This window comes from Maniola jurtina, chromosome 21 (genome assembly GCF_905333055.1).
Source record: "Maniola jurtina chromosome 21, ilManJurt1.1, whole genome shotgun sequence".
Classification (NCBI taxonomy): Eukaryota; Metazoa; Arthropoda; class Insecta; order Lepidoptera; family Nymphalidae; genus Maniola; species Maniola jurtina.
Genome location: NC_060049.1, coordinates 4,836,567 through 4,856,150, shown reverse-complemented (window position 1 = coordinate 4,856,150; position 19,584 = coordinate 4,836,567). Strand labels below are relative to the sequence as shown.

The window sequence follows — 19,584 nt, the reverse complement described above, 5'->3', positions numbered from 1 at the left end:
AAGTTACTAGCCGATGCCCGCGACTTCGCCCGCGTGGAATCAGGTTTTTGAAATCCCGTGGGAATTCGTTGATTTTCTGGGATAAAAAGTAGCCTATGTGCTAATCCAGGATATTATCTATCTCCATTCTAAATTTCAGCCAAATCCGTCCAGTAGTTTTTGCGTGAAGGAGTAACAAACATACACACACACACACACACACACACACACACACATACAAACTTTCGCCTTTATAATATTAGTGTGATTATTATATTGTTACTAACACTAAAATGGATCTTGTTGTCTGATAAATAAACGAATTGAAAAAGCCCTTATAAAGATCCGCCCATGGTTGTGAGGCGGCGACGGGTTGGTCCTGATGATGATGATGACAAACAAACGCCAGCACGCGCTTGCCTTTATCTCGTATACGTAACTAATCTCTTGGGTCAAGTTCACACTGTGTTTGCTCTTCAGCATTAGCGAAATGTGTGAAAATCTCAGTTTGAACGCCGCCTCCACGCGGCTAGCATATCACATCACAATGTTCTATCTAAACTAGTCATTATTTAGTGTTTCGAAACATGTTTATATTATTTTTGACTCTGTTCTTCTGTTGTGGTGTATGTGAGAGCGGGGAAGGAGACCTAGGTTACAGTTTGAGCATTGGGAATGCTATAGATGTGTTTGCGAAGTAAGTTTTATCTAACATCGTTCTAATTATATTAATTTTCGTTACTTGTGATATAATTAATAAGCCATCTGGTTCCATTCAACTGTAAGGATGCATGTGTAAAGTCAATCAGTTAAGCAAAGATCTTAAGAAGAGTTAAGAAGAATGGACGTGGAACGCAGAATTTTGATTTCTTGACCGCCTGGTCTAGGATCTGGAATAACTGGATGGCTAGAAAATGTATACTTATTTATGTTGAACATTAAAAAACCGGCCAAGGGCGAGTCAGATTCGCGCACCGAATAGGGAATAACTAGGGAAATACCCGAAAGGGAACCCTTTCGGGTATTTTTTCCGACATTTTGCATCGGGTATTTTTTCCGACATTTTGCACGATAAATCAAAAACCATTATGCATAAAAATAAATAAAAATCTGTTTTAGAATGTACAGGTTAAAACCTTTTCATATGTTAACCCACTTGGTATAGTTATCTTATTTTAGAAATTGAAACACATTTTCATTTTTTTTTGATGTACCTAACTAACCACAAATTCACGGTTTTTGTTTTTTCCTTACTTGTGCTATAAGACCTAGTTGCCTGCCAAATTTCATGATTCTAGGTCAACGGGAAGTACCCTATAGGTTTTCTTGACAGACACGTCAGACGGACAGACAGACAGACAAAGTGATCCTATAAGGCTTCCGTTTTTCCTTTTGAGGTACGGAACCTTAAAGTTTGAATAATATACCTACAACATTATGAATTATGACTGTAGGTATACATTATGAGTAGCTATAATTAATATTTATTTGCGATAGTTTAGGTAGGTACCTAGATAAACTAAAACCTAATGAAAACAGCTTAAATGGAAATACCCAATTACGTGTTGCTGCAAACTGCTATTATAAATGGTCGCCTTTATGTATCTTGAAGAAGACCTCCTTGACGCAGAGTTGAGGTCTTACAAATGGGAGGTCCTGGGTTCGATTCCTGGCTCTATCAATTTGGAATGGGTCTGGTTTGGTCTTGTGGAGGATTTCGGCCACTCTATCGGCAAAGCCACATCGCCAAGCGATTTATCGTTCCGGAACGATGCCCGATAGAATCCGATTAAGTAGCCTACCTAAATTAACCTACTCCTTAGACTTCAGTCATGCAGTATCCCTTCTAGGTGAAACCACTTCCATCTTAGGTGTCAATATGATAGGTTTTGTTGACAGTTTTTTTAATGTTCTACAAATTCACGGTTTTCGGGTTTATTACTTTACTTATGCTATAAGACCTACCTACCTGCCTTTCATGATTCTAGGTCAACGTGAAGTTGGTACCCTACAGGTTTGACAGATACGACGGACAGACGGACAGACAGACAGACAACAAAGTGAACCTATAAGGGTTCCGTTCTTCCTTTTAAGGTACGGAATCCTAAAATCAATTTTAACATTATAGCTACGGTGATCTATCACAAGTGACACAAGTGGTGTCAGCTGATTATGAAGAAGACAGCCTAGAAATAGTGGAACCATTCCGGGAAAAGAATATCCGGGTCTTCGAGAATGTCACCAGCATAGAATCGCCCGGGGATCCTATGGTAGCACTGAATATACAGCTGTGTGAAACCTTCGAGGACTTGCTGGCTGGTTATTTTGGGAACTTCAAAATAGAAGGGTAAGGAATCACCAATTTCCACATACGTCATGAGAGTGACACATAAAATAAGGCGCCTCTGGACAGAGTGGCAGGGATGTGTCAGTGCATTGGTAGGTATATATGCTAAGATTATGAAACCTATAGGCATTCGTTAATCTGAGGATATTTTATGGTTGTACTTACTCATGATATAGAATAAGTAGGATAGGTGACAGATGACGAACAAAATAACATCGCTCAAGTGGTCAAGTTTGTACACATAGGTACAAAAACCGGCCACTATTTTAACAAAAAAAAAAACACTCCAAAAAGTGCTCCAAAAAGGCACAGCACACGCGCCAGCAAATGCCAACACAAACGAAGTCCATATAAAAACTTAGACTTTATAGGTCTACATTGACGTAAGATTTTTTTACACCTTTATCACCTGTTATCTCCCAAAGCCACCATGATCCAAACTTTATAGTCGCTGATTGTTCCTCCCAGTGTTGGAGACAATACGCAGAGAAACTTTCAGCTTTTATAAAATAACGAAGGTGTGGCACGCGCTGTCTCTCTCTTTTATACCTAAGTTATCAAGTCAATCAAAATTATACATAACCAATTATCCTGTTTTCAGTACAGAACAACCATGGAAAGCGTTCTTAGGCGATTGGATATACGACGAAATCATGAGAACCTTTGGGATAGAGTTCGACACATCAAGTGACAACTGCTGCTATGTACTAGTCAAGCTATCCAAGACCCATAGGACGGTCAAAATGGACCATACCAAACAGATCAGGGTAAAGGAATACATGGAAAGGGCTATAAACCGTTTGGATGTCAATGATACAGCGGCTGTAAGGAGGTTTATGAAGAGTTATGGGACTCATTATATCGATTCTTATGTGACTGGAAACTTTATTTACCAGGTAAGGATCTAGTCATCATCAGCTAAAATGCATCCTCTGTTGGTTCATAGGTGGCAGCATATCTTTGGATTTTCGTTTTGATGCCGGCCTCTTTTCGGATCTTATCGCACCACCAACATACCAAAGCCGAGTATTAGTGGAATTGGTTATGGAAAATCAAATTTCCTTAATTGGTTTGAAAGTAGTGGTATTGCTTTATTAGTTTTTTTTTTCTTTTTCATTTTGTATTTAAGTGCATAAATAAAAAGGTAATAAAAATAAGTTTATAATAACAAAGGAATGCGAAAACATCACGCGTAATCTCTTTATGTGCAAAAGAGCTGACCCGAGTTAAATTAATGATAAGCTATAATCCACAGGTATAATTGGACAACATGAATAAAAATGTGCCTTTATTTTTTAATGATTTGACTCAATAAGGACTTTCCTACAACTCATACGACGCTGGAAGACTGATGATCGCCTTTGTATTTAAATTTACCAGAAATTCGATATGTGCGTATCCTACTAAGTACCCGACTGCGGCAAAGCCAAAAGGAAGGGTTATGATTTTAGCAGTCTATGTATGTATGTATGTTTGTATACAGATTCTGTGTGTTCCACAATAGCGCCTAAACTACTGGGCCGATTTTGATAAATGAGGTGTGAATTGATTCGTTGTAAAGGTTCGGGTGACATAGGCTACATTTTATACGAAAAACCTAACCTAACGGATGTTACATCAAAAAAAGTGGGTGTCTCCAGAATTTTTTTTGCTATTGTATCAAGTGGGATGGCCCCCCTACCAAGCTACGCCGGGCATCGAGAACGCGGCTCGCGTTGGTTGGCAGTTGGTTGGAAGATGTGATGGATTCCGTCGCATGCTCTACCGCGAACAAATCTATGCATTGACAACGCTCTCATACTCCTACTCGTATCAGCATAAGTTTCTTTGGCCGTGCAATGAGTATCCATTATTAATTAGTTAATTATTTATTAATTAGTATCTACAATGAACCGCGCAAAACCCCACATCTCCTTCAATATAATTTCCGCGTGCAAAATTATGCTACATTTATCTCTGCCCTAAACAAAACGACTCTTCCCTCCCTATAAACTCCTCTCGCGAAGATTGTCGTAATTAATGGATGGTCCTAAATCGTTTCATCTCGTTAATTATCGACCACCTCAGAGACCGCTGAAAGTTTGAAGATATATTTATTAATGAATAGGCTGCCGCCAATTACTTTCAATTTCCTTGATTGGCGTGGCTCCTATTCTTTAATAAACAGATTAATTGAAATGTACTCAGCAAAAGTGAACCTCAAGGCCGAAGCGCCAGCCGAAAATATCCTTCTGATAAAGTTATTTGGCATTAAGGTGCCCACGCATTTGAACTGAACTGCAACTGAACTTAGAGTTGGGTAAGCTTAGGTACAAACATTTGAACATTTCACTCTAATACGAGTCTAATGTTTTGAAATTATTTTTAAGACCTACCAGGTGCTATTTGCTAATTTTAAAATTTCTTAAAAAATCGTCTCCGCCGTGGCTAATCAACCACCTGGGCAAAGTTACCGCAAGCGATTTAGCTCTCCACTTCCACTTTAATTATAATTAAAGCGGAAACAGTATGGCAGTTTAATTAAACCCAACCGGGTTTCATTAAACTGCCATACTGTTTCCGCTTTAATCTTAAACTGCTTTGTCATCGTGTCGTGCAAGGTGGAGGGCACCAGAGGGCGAGGAAGGTCGCCCATGGGATGGACCGACAAAATTAAGTCTGCTGTGGGCGGTCCCTTGCACGACTGTACCAGGCTGTCGGCCAGCAAGGAGAAGTGGCGAATGCTCGTGAGGCATATAACATCTGCCCTCAAAGACGTTGCTTCGTGATGACCACGACCGCTCTGACAAGAGTGTTACGACGAACAACAAGCATTGTCATCATCTCAAACCATACCTGACCCACTACTGAACTCGGGTCTCCTCTCAGAGGGTCTATGCGTATAAACTGCATCATCACTAAGTTACTTTACCAAAACATTTTCAGCAGTTCCTACATGTTGTTCCAGGTATTCAAGTACAAAAGGTCAGGCTACCGCCTGCTGAAGGCATACGTCAAGCGTGGCCGACGCAGTTCCGGCACTGACAACTTGAGATTCTACTTCTCTTCGTATTTTCTCAAGCAAGTTGGAGACATACGAGTTAGTATAGTCTATGAAGTAATCTAAACTTATAATAAAAAAACTGTAACTGGACGATTTCTCTACATCAAATATATTTTGAAAATTTTAATCGTAGGAAACATTATTATCGATATAGACCCCAAAACAATTTTTTTTTTGTAATTTTTGCCTGTCTGTCTGTATGCGCATCACGCGATAACTACTGCATGCAGCATGCAAGATTTGTTTTGTTGCGCATGTGCCACGTGCGTAACTCACGTGCCACACACGCTCAACACACGCATAAGCGTGTGTTGAGCGTGTGTGGCACGTGAGTTACGCACGTGTGGCACGTGAGTTACGCACGTGCCACACACGCTCAACACACGCATAAGCGTGTGTTGAGCGTATGTGGCACGTCAGTTGCGTGTGTTGTGCGTGAGTTGCGCGTGTGTGGCGCGTACCAATGTTGCACGTGTGGCGCTTGTGTAGCGCGTGAGTTGCGCGTGTGTGGCGCTAATATTTTTTTAACAGAAATACATGCATTATTTGCAGATGGCCAGCGGCAACAAAAGAATAGAAGAATGGGCGAAAGACAACCTCCGCGACAGCCAATACCTATTCTCCCGACCCAGCCTACTTAGATTATACTACAACGCCAAGCTAGCGTTCAAACTGAACGACATGTTAGACAACGGAGCTCTATTGGGCCTAGGTCTTAAAATTTTGAAACCTCTATTCAGAGACAGGTACAGAAGAGATAAATATGCCGAAATTGTTGAAAATGACATGAAATTATGGGAAGTCAATGCATAGACGGATAAAGAACTTGTTTTTATTTATTTTAAAGCCATAGTCAAATAACCTGCGACGCGACAACTCTAAAGCTGCTCTGCTATGTAATTTTTAGGGTTCCGTACCTCAAAAGGAAAAACGGAATCCTTATAGGATCTCTTTGTTGTCTGTCTGTCTGTCAAGAAACCTATAGGGTACTTCCAGTTGACCTAGAATCATGAAATTTGGCAGGCAGGTAGGTCTTATAGCACAAGTACAGGAATAAATCTGAAAACCGCGAATTTGTGGTCATCATTTCAGAAACTTATTGGGTACTTACATCCCGTTGATTTAGAATCATGAAATTTGGCAGGTAGCAATGTCGTATAGCACAAGTATAGGAAAAAATCCGAAAACCTATCCGTATAGGCGCGCATTCAGTTGGAAGTTCTAACTCCTACGGAGGTGTTTTTTAAAAAAGAATATTAACCATGCTAATCATGATTAATACTCCGCTTTTCCCTCCAATTAAGCGTAAAGCTTGTGGGACGACTATATACTATATACACTATGAATGACTATAAAGGTACGACAATAGTGCAACAGGTGGGGTTTGAACCGCCGACCTTTCGGAATTCAGTCCACTCCTCAACCGTTGAGCTATCGAGGCTCAGTTTCCGTCGCAGTGTTGTTTCAGGCTTAAGTAGTTCAATCATTTTACAGAATATTAGCAAGTGCAATAATTTTTTTTGTTTTTACAGTTTACAATGCTCCTAATTCGATTGCATAGAGATTGTATGAACTCTCAGAAAGTTCTGTTAACCTTTTATTATAGACCTGTCATAATTTTTTTAGTTTAATTTAGAGATTCTGTACCTACAACCAAGTTAACACCGATAATAGTGCTAATTCAAAACTAAAATGACAGATCTAGTATTGCTGTCCCTTTCATAATGCACACTGCAGAAAAGCATAGCACTAGATTTTGACCTGTCAATTTAGTTTAGTTCAGAGATTGCATACAACAGAATTAGTCACATTGTAGCCTTTTTTTTTTTTTTTTTTTTGTTGACGCTGGGGAATGCATTTACGCATCCCCCCCGGAGGGAGGGTATGTGGGACTCGCCGGCCGAGAGGCGACCGGAATACCCACTAAACCCCAGCGGCGCTACTGCGCGTCGCCTGGCGACTGGGTCACGGGAACGGCCGAAGCAAACAACCGCGACCCAGCCAGCGACGTCTGCTAAGGCAGACCCTCCACCGGGGACCTGCTCGGTCCCCATCGACGCACCTCCGGGACGCACCAACGAAGTGCGTCCCCCGACCTTGGGACGCGCACGTCGCCCGCGTCCCATCCTCCGCTTCATCCACTGTGCCCTCTGCTAGTCAGAGGGACACGCGGAGAAACCTCCCCCCCTGCCAGGTCATTAGCCATAGCCAACAATATCTCCGAAGAGAAATTATTAGCCATGTTACCGGGGCGCACCGGCCCGAACACTGCTCTTCCCCTCGGACGCATCCAAAAGGGACCAGCAGCATCCAGGCACACTGGGAGGTTACCTGGCTGGCGCCCCAGTCACATTGTAGCCTAAATAAATGTGACTAAATAAACATCACCTCGTGTAAAATCCAGTATTTTTGTACAATAAAACTAATTAAGTGTACTTAAAATATTTTTATTTTTATTAGAATAATTAATTATCATTGACACATTCATTTGAGGTGTTACTTTGATATCGATCTTATTATAAAAGTGTGAATTATTATTATACAAACATGCATCGTTTACAGTTATTGCCACGAAAAGCCTGTCTGAGGAACGTACTTTGACATTGGTACTGAATCTGACTAAAACGGAATTATTTTACATCTTTTTCATAATGTAATATGAAAAATGTTTATGTTTGGGCTTTACCTACAGAAAAATAAGGGGTACACACATTACATACAACCGCACCAATTCCGCATTACCACAGTATCAGTCTTTTACTTATGCAACAATTTTTTATCAGACCTAAATATAATTCATTAAGTGCGTAGGTATTGACAATTTGTACAAACTGTGCTCCACACATCTACAACTGCTACAATAGAAAGATTTTAAGATGGCAATTTATCGTGTGAATTGTGAAACTAATAAACCGGATGTTTTCATAAAATTTTGTATGTTTGTATGTTTGTATTGTCGAATTTTTCTTGACTACTAATGGAAAATATAGACCAAAAAGATAAAGAAAGAAAAACTAAGCATGTAAGGCAGCCTTATTGCTTACGAGCAAAGCTGTAGTGTGCTGGCACGTGTTAACAGTCCCTATAGTAAATAGGCAGCGCAAATAGACGTAGCGTCTGGGATCGCCACGTTATCAAGGAAGACGCCGATTCTGCCGGTGTGCGTTGCGCCTAAGCTTCTGAAATAAACTTTTGGACATGGCGCACGCACCGTTTCCACTGGAGCAATAGCAGATATGTAAAGCACCGTTAGTGCCATTGAAATAAACTGTCAATTTATTAACCTAATAAAATAACACTATCGTAAAAATTAGTTTTATACCTATAATTATTTATATCTATCTACGCATAAAATAAATTTAACATTACGTCAATATAAATATTAATTAATAAAATTTAACGTGCGAATTTTAGCGTCATTAAGACTGAGTTAGGATTTACAGAGTTTTACACATATATTTCTATAATAACTATGATTAGGTACTTAGCTCTAAAAGATAGTTTACAGTTATCAAATTCATTTGATATAAAAAACTTTTTATAACATACATAATTGACACACATTCAAAATTACAAATCTACGAGTAAGGGCACAGAGCAGACTGATGCTTTTAGCATCAGCAATCGACGACTTAGTTACTTTTCGGAAGAGGATTGAAGTACACATATAGTCTCCAGTCGCAGCGATCAAGTAGATTAATTAATTACTAGTTTTTACCTTCGACTTCATCCGCGTGGATGTAGGTCTTTAATACCGCGGAGACTCTGATTTTCCGGGACAAAATGTAGCCTAATTGTAAGTCAGGGTATAAACTATTTACATTTCAGCCAAATTTGTTTATTAACAGAACGAGGAGGTTGTTCACGCAGATCGATTTGAACTAACCACTAACAAGATAAATACTAGGAAGTCAATTCGATCTATAATAATAATCTACTAGCACTGATTGTCTAGTAAACTTACATTTGTAGCGATGGTCCTTTCGACAAAATATGAAATGAATAAAACCAAGGCTGATATCTAAAAAGCGTTTGTTAACTTTGCTCAGATTTGAGACACATTTAAAAAGAGACTTATGCAGAGACATTGTCTGTCTCGTTTTAACTCTGTCTTGATTCTAAACAAGGTGCGCTAAGATATCGGCCTGAGTAGGACCAAGCATGAATAAAGAAAATCTTCTCAGACTTGGGCGCGTGTGGAACCCTCGTCGTCGTTTTAAGTTCGTAATTAATTATCACCACTATATCGTACACAATTCCGACCACCAAAAGAGTAGGTACAATAGTACCTACTTTGAATGAATGATTTTGACTTCGACTTTGACTTTGACTAATAATAAACTGGATCAACATAGCATGGGGTCGATTCGGCCCCGTACGCACGGGCGGTCTAGTAAAACCGACTGTAGCGCCTCGCGGTGCCCCGTCAGTGTATCTCGTACGTGCTCGTGACGCGCGTGCTCGCGAACTGGTTGCGGCTCACGCGCTTACCGTTGATCAACAGAACCAGGGGGTTGTTCACGCGGATCGATTTGAACTCGAATTGCTGAAACAAAAAAAATTTGGATCTTTAGTTTCGCCTCTATCTCTTCTAATGGTCTCGTCTAATAACATAGTTTTATTAAAAAATACTTTAAAAAATAAAATAAAATAGCAAGCTAACATGCAGCTGGTATCAAGTGATTACCGCCGCCCATGAACATTTGCAGCATCAGAGGTACCGCCGATGCGTTGCCGGCATTTCAGGAATTTGTTGGTCCGCCCCTTGAATAACCCCACTTAGTAATCGAGAGGGAACACAGCGGATGGGAGTTGATTCCACGGTTTGCATGTGCGTGGAAAAAAGAATCAGGCACAACGGGCGGTTTAAGTGCACCAGCCACCCAGGTGGTGAGGGTGAAATTGCTTGCGGTGGCGTGCGGTGCGGTTGTAGAAAGAGGAGGGTGAAATGAGGTCAAACAGCTCTTCAGAGCACTCCCCATTAAGATGAAGATAACTCACAGCCAGCTCGCTATCCATAGCGTGTGACGTGAGCAGCGGTTCCGGAACGGCAACCACGTCCCCTATGATGGTGCCGCGACCATCCGCCCAGTTGTACACGGACACACACACGCACTCGAGGCTCTCGTCTATTATCGCGAACGTACTGCAATAAAAGTTTTATATAAATAAATTATTTTTATTCCGTTGAAGTTTTCCAAGAACATTTGAATCGTCAAAAGCATCTACCATGTGTATTTCAGCTCATAATTCAAGGGAAAAATCCGGCAAAAGACCACCTGGCCGAAGAACAACATCGTGGCTCAAGAATTTACGCACATTATGAGAAGAATACCCAATCTTTATTCCAGATATTACAGATAAATACTTACAAAGGGACAGCGTTCTCGTTGTGTATGGAACCCACGACCCTCCCGAGGATGACTTTGTTGTCATTACTGCCCTCCCGCAGCGCGTCGATCCGCACGTGCTCCAGCAGCACGTCCTTACGCGGCCCGAGGTTGTAGGACTCCGTTGCGTATTCGCCTAACATTTTCTTGTCTATGGTCTATAAAAGCATAGAAAAATTAAAGAGTACGTATTAAAGGTTAAATCGGTTTTAGAGATAAGGATTCAAAAATCAGATCAAGTAATCAATAATAAGGAATCCTACTAATAATATAAACGCGAAAGTTTCTCTTTCACGCAAAACTACTAGACGGATTTGGCTGAAATTTGGAATGGAGATAGATTATAGCCTGGACTAACATATAGCATATAGACTACTTTTTATCCCGGAAAATCAATGAGTTGTCACGGTATTTTTGAAAACCTATATACACGCGAACGAAATCGTGGGCATCAGCTAGCATGGATACGACGATAAAGTAAGATACTGATAGTAAGAATCACTAAACGTCAAAAAAATGTTATGGGTACCCTTAATTAGCTTGTTTTAAATGAGTTTGTCATAGAATGGACACGAAGAATTAACTAACTTGAACCATGGTAGCGAGTCGTTTGGCCTTCAGTTTCCCGCGCGTGCGCACCAGCCGGGTAGCTTCAGTTAAGTAGTGAGTCAGTTCTGAGCGCTCGTGTTTGGGCGGCGCCCAGCCGGGGTCCAAGCGGCACGCGTGGTAGAACATCTCTATTGCCTCACTGTAGCATTCCGAATACTTAAGGGCCTGTTGACAACAATATATATTTTTTTATTCAGATACAAGTTAGTACTTTACTGCAATCTTACCTGGTGGTAAGTGATGATGCAGTCTAAGCGGCTAAGTATGAAAGCGGGCTAAACTGGAAGAGGTATTTGGTTTCTACACGGCATCGCACCGGAACGCTGAATCGCTTGGCGGCACGGCTTTGCCAGTAGGGTGGTACCTAACTAGCCACGACCGAAGCCTCCTAACAGAACAGACCAGATATTATTATAAAATTTTCAAACCCCTACAGGGAATCGAACCCGGATCCGTCCGTGAGGAGGCCGAAAAACCAATATATTCATCTATAATATCTGCCATGACTAAACTAATGATCCTCCTCTCTGAACTATGCAAGTGAAGCCCAGCTTTCCTTGTTAAAGGCCGATTCACACCAATTGCATATACGTGACACGTGCGTAGTGACGCGCGTAAACCCCTAACACGAGCAAAAACGTAGAAATGCCGTATCCGTTATTTAAGTTTAGCTTTCTTTAATTTCTTTCTTACTATTTAAAAGTAATTTCATTTAACTTTAAACTTAAGCATCTAGAAATGATACTTATATAAAAGGTAAGTCTAGATTCTATTTATTATCTACAGTTCTCAAGTTATTTAAATCCAGAAAAAGCGTACATATTTTCTCCCATTTATAGACAAAAACCTGTAGAGTACAATGGTAATAAATGAAGTAAATTTATTGGCAACACTAAAGCGGAACTATCAAATCTTCTTGACGATGACAAGTGATACTGACATTTGACAGTTTTGGTTTTGAGTTTAACTCATGTTTACAGTTTAACAGGCGCTTTTGAACGCTTCGCTTCGTGTTATTTGTTATTGTGGTATTTTGTTTTAGCGATCTTCTGTTTTTCATATAACTCGGAGTACTAGAACTCAGATAATTAATTGTGCTTTCTCACTTTAGAACTCTCTCTGATTTTGCCTCATTGCGTGGAGTTAGTTTGAAAGGCAGTTAGCCAACACCTAAGACAACCTCTAAGATGGTAAACCGCGCCAAATCCAACCGAATTATGTGTATCAACTGTAATTTATGCATTAACAAACTGCGCCGGTATCCTGCCTTGGAACTTGATAAGAAAATTACTTCTTTACTCTCGGAATGGGTGTATCCTCAAATTGTAAGTGACTTTTGGATCTATCACTTTATACCTATTGTAAAGCAAAGGACCTTCGACTCGCCAATATTTTTTTTAATCCACGTGTTTTGGAACTACATATTTATTCCTCCAAGTTCTGTACAACCTAATCTCAAAAGCTACTGTAAAGATTTTCATTAGAACCTAATGATTAGGTTAAGACATATCACTGATTCTGTGAGAAGGTAAGTTTATAACTAAGTTTTAAAAAAAGTTTATAAGTAATTAAGTACAAGTTTATAATAATTTATAAAGATTTGGTGTAAATTGACCAAACTATGGTGATAATCATCAGCAAAATACTAGTCGCCTGAAAGCTTTCCTATTGTATACTGCTTAAGCAATTAAACTTATACAATAACCTAAAAATTTGTGGACATATTACATACTTTAGTTTGTAAAAGAAAAAGTTTTGATCCACTCACAGACTCATCAATTCCACACTCACTCTATTCCACGCGGGATTGATTTGTATAGTAATTAGACAAGGCTCGCTTTATGTTTTATTGTAATATTTACAAAAAAAAAACCGGCCAAGTGCGAGTCGTGACTCGCTCACTGAGGGTTCCGTACTTGGGTATTTTTTCTACATTTTGCATGAGAAATCAAAAACTATTATGCTAAAAAATAAATAAAAATCTGTTTTAGAATGTACAGGTGAAGCCCTTTCATATGATACCCCACTTGGTATAGTTATCTTACTTTGAAAATTAAAACACATTTTAATTTTTTTTCTGTGATGTAACCACAAATTCACGGTTTTCAGAAAAACCGTGAATTATTCCTTTACTTGTGCTATAAGATCTACCTACCTGCCAATTTTCATGATTCTAGGTCAACAGGAAGTACCCTACAGGTTTTCTTGACAGACACGAAGGACGGACGGACAGACAGACAACAAAGTGATCCTATAAGGGTTCCGTTTTTCCTTTTGAGGTATGGAACCCTAAAAAAATCATATACTTTATTACCTAACTTTGTGTTTTCAGATTACACAAGATGACGTCGTTTGTGAAGCTTGCAAAGATCTTGCAATGGCTAAAGTTAATGTTTTTATCAAGCAAGAAGTCACTGACGATGACTGTCAACAAGCCGGTCCTAGCCCCCGAGGCCATACTAATGTGTGTCCTCTATGCGGCATCTCCATCTTACGGAGACAAAGTAACAAAATATTGAGCGACAATCCTTCTGAACTGCATCAAGCTATTTACGATATCATACAAAACAGACTAGCTCCACGACAGGTATGTTATTTTTTTGTAGATTTGTTTTATAAAGAATATGTATTAGCCATGTTAATCATGACTACTACTCCCCTTTCCCCTCCAATTAAGCGTAAAGCTTGTGCCAGGAGTGGGTATGACAATAGTGCAACAGGTAGGGTTTGAACTGCCGACCTTTCGGAATCCAGTCCGCTCCTCAACCGTTGAGCTATCGAGGTTCTAAAGGAGGATTTAGATTGAGATGAAGGGTTCTGTACCATCGTACAAGAAATAAGACTTTTTAATTATTTTAATTTTCATTTGATGTTTTATAGCGGCAATAGCAATACACATTCTGTGAAAATTTCAACTCTACCTATTACGGTTCACCAGATTGCTCGCTGACAGACAGACAGATGGATGGACGGAGTCTTAGTAATAGGGTTCCGTTTGGCACCCCTCGGTATGGAACCCTATAGAAGCTTGTAAAGACAAAGGCTTACTTCTTGACTTCATGAGTTTTGTGTTATCTTTATTTCAGATAACAGAATCTGATCGCGTATGTCACGCGTGCTGGTTACGGACACGAAGACAAGTTTTGCGAATTAACAGTCTCGCCAAATCACTGCTTTCTATAAAAGATGCACCACAAGAGCCTGCACCACAGGAGCCTGCTACTCTAACAGAGCCTAGTACTTCAGGATCTACTCCAGCTGGTTGATGTAAAAAAAATAGCTTTGCCAAACTATAGACGAGCACCCAATACTACCAAAAGTTGTGTCTTTCCAAAATGCAGTAGTGGTACCTCATTACATCTTATATCAGATAAATTGCGTGCCATTGTTCTTAGCCATCACAAATATTATCTACCAAAGCAGGCTAGACTATGCGATCATCATTTAAAAAGCAATTCATGGGAGACCTTATTTGACTCTGAAAACAGTATGCAAACATTTACCATCGAACAGATAGAGCATGTTTTCTCATTTGTGAATATGCCTAATCAAACTTTGGACTTTGAAAACTTGCAAGACATAGATGACAGAGTTTTCGAGTACTGCATGGGAATAACGAAAGAGAAGTTCAATAGTTTACTTGAACAAGTACCCCAAATAAAAGAAATACGAAGAGGAAGTTTAGGGTTGGCAGCACTATTAGTGAAGAAGAGGACGGGTGATGCAAATGCAAAAATTTCAACATTGCTACAAGTACCACTTAGAACTTTGGAGGGTTTGATGGCAAAAGTGAGAGATGTTATTGGTCAAAATTTTGTATTAGAAAATATAATATAATTACATAAAATGAGTAGTACACATTGACTTTTTCTCTACCGCAAATATGTCAGTGTGCTTTCTGCGAAAATAGAGAAAAATTGTTGCAGCTTCTCAAAATTATATTTCAATTATACATCATTATCATGATTCACCGGTCCACTACTGAGAACGAGTCTCTTCTCAGAATGTGAAGAGTTATGGCCAAGTGCGAGGCAGACTTGCCCACTGAGGCTTTTATTTGGAACACTAAGTTTGGAAGGGTGCTGATTTCTGAAAAAGTGTGCTAATTCAAGATTGCATCTTATTTTCCCTGGAAATTTTACATAAACCTCTTTCAACTCTTATTATTGTTTAAAATTTTCTGCTTTGCAAACTTCAGAGGGGAAGAATTGTTTTTTGACATGTCTTTTTTTCTTCACAAGTCTTTTACCATTTGCATGGAACCTTAAAAATGACGCTGCGCCTCTGCCCCATTCCACTACATAGACACAGATCACGACGTCACTAGCAGGTACTACATACCCTGAGACTATGAATCACCTACTCTTCTTTGATTTCACATCACCCATAGCCTAATATTAGACATATTGTCGATTCAGAATCAAACCGAAAGTTCCCTCACTCTAGTTAAGTCTGCCATAGATGTGAAGAAAAGATCTTAAAGGTTGTGAAGAAAACCCAATACTATTCAACACACAGAATTTCAGAAATAATAATTTCAACTTACCACCCCTTTGTTATAGTACAAATCTGGCTGTCCCTTTGCAACAGGATCTGCCCAGGCCTGCTTGTATGCACTCATACACAACTTCAACGTAGCTGGGTCTTGAGCTATCATGAAATACTGGCATAAGTAAGCATTTCCCAAAACCGTCCACGATATTCCATCTTTGATGTCTTGTGCTACTGCTTCTTTGGCTAGGTCTACGCTTTTCAGAATGGCTGGTGTAATTTCATTGCGTTTTAATTCACCACTCTCTTGTCGTAGAATGATGGATAGGCAGCGGAGTGATAGGCGATTTCGCTCCTAAAAAAACTGTGTTTATAGTGACACAAGGCATATGACTGTGTATTGTACAAAAACCTTAAAATCTTACAACCAAGTTATAGTTCTGTTAAAATAACAGATAGAAATAAAAGTGACCTTTGAAATAATTTTCAAAGGTCACTTTTATTTCTATGTTAACTGTTAAGAATATGCTAGGACTTCGTCTGTAGTGGCGTTTGCTGGCGCGCATGTTGTGATTTTTTGGAGTGTTTTTTTGTTGGAAGTGGCCGGTTTTTGTGTTCTGCTGGTGTTTATTGGTGTTAGAACTGACCAAGGAACTGCCTGAGAAGCGCTCTAGACGGGCGCCGCGTGTATGTCGGCGGGTGCCGGCACAGACGAAGTCCATACTTATACACATAGTTTTCCTAACTTGTAAATAACTACAAACTTGACATTGACTAATCAGTGTAAAGCCAGACGAGAGAAAAAAAAAAGAATATGCTAAGCTATTACATAGCTATACTAGATAGATTTATAGCAAAAATGTTTAGCAGTATGAGTGATGAGCCTTGTTCCTAAATAAAATAAATAAAATTACATGAAACTGCCTTTTTCCTTTTCAGTTGTAGATATTATATACATCACTTTTAATAACATAAATATGTAAAAGTGGTTTATCCTTGAATCACCCTGAAGCAAAAATCAGATATTTGCTGCATAAATAATAAAGTTAAAGACCTGGAGAGTGGCTATGTTTTGTCCTGGAAAATCACAGTTTCTCCATGGGATTTTTGAAAACTAAATCCACGCAGGCAAAATCGGGGGTATTATCTAGCATCCCATAAATACTCCTTTACAATTCTTCCCACTTTAACCAGATTTATAAGCCTTTACTTTATGTAATTTAAGTTTAAAGGCTAACTCTGGTTATCCACCCTAGGTTGTATGCTTGGAAACATGTTGATCTATCCACACTAGATGGGATGGCTTGGCTAAATGGATGGCTAAACGCTGGGATGGCTAAAAGGAATTTGAACATGATTTTTAGTGGCCTGTTTTTGGGTGGATAAATGGAATAAGCGACTCCAAATACGTACGTGTTTAAGAGCTCCCTCAAAGCTGGCCTTAGCTTCCTTAACATTCATATTCTTAAGATAACACTCTCCAAGTTCATTCCACGCGTCAACCAAGTGCGGGTTCAGTTTGACAGCTTTGCTGAGACACTGCGTCGCTCGAGAGTCGTAAGTCTGACTAATGTTGTAGCATCTGCCCTTCATGTAGAGGAATTGTGCTCGCAACGCAAATGGGATTTGGACATCCACTAGAAATTAAACAATTCTTTTGCAGGATATTTGGATAACTTGAGTGAATAAATAATTTAAAGGAAAACGGGCTGCTTGGCATTCAGCAGCCCACAAAATAGCGTAATAAGTACATTGTGGCATATTATGTGGCAAATAACAACTTAAGTTACGCCGATGACATGGTGCTGCTTAGCCCCTCAATAAACGGTCTCCGTAAATTAGTATCGATCTGCGAAGGTTACGCCTTGAGACATGGATTAAAATACAATGTACGCAAATCAGAAATGTTGATTTTTAGAGCTGGTAAAGGCCCGGAGAGGATACCTCCAGTTTTGTTAGATGGAACACCAGTTCAGGTTGTGCAACAGTTCAGGTATCTCGGACACATGTTAACGGGATCCCTGAGCGACGATTTTGATATAGAACGAGAGCGAAGGTCACTGGCAATACGGTGCAACATGCTCGCTCGCCGATTTGCTCGGTGCTCTGAGGATGTTAAAGTTACATTGTTTAAAGCTTATTGTATGAGTTTTTATACTTCACAACTATGGATCAATTACACCAAAAGATCTTTTAACATCCTCAGGGTACAGTATAATGATGCCCTTCGCATTTTATTAAAAATGCCAAGGTATTGTAGTGCGTCGGGCATGTTCGCCGACGCTGGAGTCCCGGACTACTACGCCATTATACGAAATAGAATTGCGGGTTTCTGGGAAACAGTCCGCAATTCTAAAAATAAGATGCTTAAAGTCGTCGCTCAGGCGTCCCCTGACAATGTGTTCTATAAACACTGGCTACGGGTACACCAGATCCCTAACGTAAAATGACTAACTATTTCATTTTAAACTATTTTAATTTTTATATTATATTTTGTATTTTTTACTGTTTATATGGGTCCCTAACCTGCAATAAAACGATTTTATTTTTTTTTATTTTTTTTAAATACAGTATTACATATTATTGTAAATTGAACATGTACTTGAAAAGAGCAACTGCCGAGTTTCTTGCTGGTTCTTCTCAGTTGGAACGGCATGCTGAACCAGTGGTAGATTATTTTGACGATTCAAAAGCCCTTGTAAAAGTTTAATTGAATAAAAACATTTTGAATTTGAATTGCAATATATTTTATATGTGTTTTACTAAAAGTCAAAGAGCAACTGCTGAGTTTCTTGCCAGCCCTTCTCTGTAGAATCTGCTTTCCGAACCGGTAGTAGTATTGACATATCATAAGTAGCACAAGCTGCCCTACTTATGAAATAAATAAATTCATTTCATTGCAACTCGGTAATTCAAGATAACCATCATATTCAAATTGTTATTTTAAACTTACCATCAAAACTTTCAAATTTTTGAACTAATACTTCTTTTTTTTGTTCAACACACTTATTCTTTTCAGATGCCATTTCTAATGGATGATTTTCGAAAAACAGATCCCTGTATGAGTACAGCTCTTGCAACTCTTTCTGTAAAAAATATAATTTTTTTATAGATACCCAATAATAATAACTTATTAGAAATATGTTAAGTAAATAAAATAATATTATATGCTAAGATGTAAAAAGATCCATCATACAGACTGTAAGTTAAATGGATAGTAAAATGGTACACCCAGCTAAAATTGCAGACAGAGCTTAGTTTTTAAGAAAATTTCAGCTTAAAAGCATTTTTTTGCATGATAATAATACACAAATATAAACAATTTAGCGAAATATGAGCTAAAATAGGAAAGTGTGTTCGCGCACATACCGATAAATTGTCCATGATTTCCGACGCATTTTCTAATAATTCCACATGATCTTCTGTATTACTAGACATGGTGAGTTCAACTTTGGGTACAATTATTGATGGTGAACCTTATATCTTTCAGTAATTACTCATATTATTGTACCAATTCTTTTTGTAAAAATGTGATACAATTCCCATTTCCCAAACAAAACATTTTGTTAGACTATATGTCAATTGTCATTGTCAATGTCAAAGTTCAATGATAGGTAGGTACATAGATAATATACTAATAAGGTATAGATCATAGAGATAGGAATTATGGTACCTCTATAGATCGTAGAGCATTTCGTATTGCACTAGATAAGTAGACAGTGCTA

At 39.0% G+C, this 19,584-nt stretch overlaps 3 protein-coding genes across 6 annotated transcripts; 2 read left to right on the top strand and 1 right to left on the bottom strand.

Moving 5' to 3' along the window:
* The first annotated feature begins 389 nt into the window (after positions 1 to 389).
* Positions 390 to 6,987, top strand: LOC123876075 (torso-like protein). Its single transcript, XM_045922211.1, has 5 exons — positions 390 to 676; positions 2,108 to 2,326; positions 2,928 to 3,222; positions 5,274 to 5,405; positions 5,922 to 6,987. Exons 1-5 carry the CDS (start codon positions 567 to 569, stop codon positions 6,180 to 6,182), a joined length of 1,017 nt encoding a protein of 338 aa, XP_045778167.1. The 5' UTR covers positions 390 to 566; the 3' UTR covers positions 6,183 to 6,987.
* Positions 6,988 to 7,800: 813 nt separating this feature from the next.
* On the bottom strand, positions 7,801 to 19,441 carry LOC123876074 (tetratricopeptide repeat protein 5-like). Of its 3 annotated transcripts, XR_006798251.1 has the most exons (9): positions 19,229 to 19,441; positions 18,813 to 18,945; positions 17,273 to 17,496; positions 15,915 to 16,214; positions 11,348 to 11,533; positions 10,742 to 10,917; positions 10,371 to 10,515; positions 7,917 to 9,915; positions 7,801 to 7,881 (listed from the first exon to the last, which is right to left on the bottom strand). XR_006798251.1 is itself a non-coding variant. In XM_045922209.1 (8 exons), exons 1-8 carry the CDS (start codon positions 19,295 to 19,297, stop codon positions 9,796 to 9,798), a joined length of 1,353 nt encoding a protein of 450 aa, XP_045778165.1. In that variant the 5' UTR covers positions 19,298 to 19,441; the 3' UTR covers positions 7,801 to 9,795. The 3 variants fall into 3 exon arrangements, 2 of the variants coding, with proteins under 2 accessions (XP_045778165.1, XP_045778166.1); XM_045922209.1 differs by having other exon boundaries at positions 7,801 to 9,915; XM_045922210.1 differs by having other exon boundaries at positions 7,801 to 9,912.
* On the top strand, positions 12,321 to 15,908 carry LOC123876079. Of its 2 annotated transcripts, none has more exons than XM_045922214.1 (4): positions 12,321 to 12,387; positions 12,480 to 12,693; positions 13,701 to 13,955; positions 14,455 to 15,908. In XM_045922214.1, the coding sequence occupies exons 2-4, from the start codon at positions 12,556 to 12,558 to the stop codon at positions 14,632 to 14,634; spliced, it is 573 nt and encodes a 190-aa protein (XP_045778170.1). In that variant the 5' UTR covers positions 12,321 to 12,387; positions 12,480 to 12,555; the 3' UTR covers positions 14,635 to 15,908. The 2 variants fall into 2 exon arrangements, with proteins under 2 accessions (XP_045778170.1, XP_045778171.1); XM_045922215.1 differs by having other exon boundaries at positions 12,331 to 12,396.
* Positions 19,442 to 19,584: the final 143 nt, after the last annotated feature.

What these genes read in the sequence shown, in the direction of transcription:
- LOC123876075 (XM_045922211.1), top strand. Translation starts at nt 567, where the DNA reads ATGTTTATATTATTTTTGACTCTGTTCTTCTGTTGTGGTGTATGTGAG. An exon ending in GGGAACTTCAAAATAGAAGG is followed by an intron (nt 2,327 to 2,927) that starts GTAAGGAATCAC and finishes TCCTGTTTTCAG; the next exon opens with TACAGAACAACCATGGAAAG. An exon ending in AGCAAGTTGGAGACATACGA is followed by an intron (nt 5,406 to 5,921) that starts GTTAGTATAGTC and finishes CATTATTTGCAG; the next exon opens with ATGGCCAGCGGCAACAAAAG.
- LOC123876079 (XM_045922214.1), top strand. Translation starts at nt 12,556, where the DNA reads ATGGTAAACCGCGCCAAATCCAACCGAATTATGTGTATCAACTGTAAT. An exon ending in AATGGGTGTATCCTCAAATT is followed by an intron (nt 12,694 to 13,700) that starts GTAAGTGACTTT and finishes TTGTGTTTTCAG; the next exon opens with ATTACACAAGATGACGTCGT. An exon ending in ACAGACTAGCTCCACGACAG is followed by an intron (nt 13,956 to 14,454) that starts GTATGTTATTTT and finishes TCTTTATTTCAG; the next exon opens with ATAACAGAATCTGATCGCGT.
- LOC123876074 (XM_045922209.1), bottom strand. Translation starts at nt 19,297, where the DNA reads ATGTCTAGTAATACAGAAGATCATGTGGAATTATTAGAAAATGCGTCG. An exon ending in TGTACTATAACAAAGGGGTG is followed by an intron (nt 11,534 to 15,914) that starts GTAAGTTGAAAT and finishes TGTTGTCAACAG; the next exon opens with GCCCTTAAGTATTCGGAATG. An exon ending in AACGAGAACGCTGTCCCTTT is followed by an intron (nt 10,516 to 10,741) that starts GTAAGTATTTAT and finishes CTTTTATTGCAG; the next exon opens with TACGTTCGCGATAATAGACG.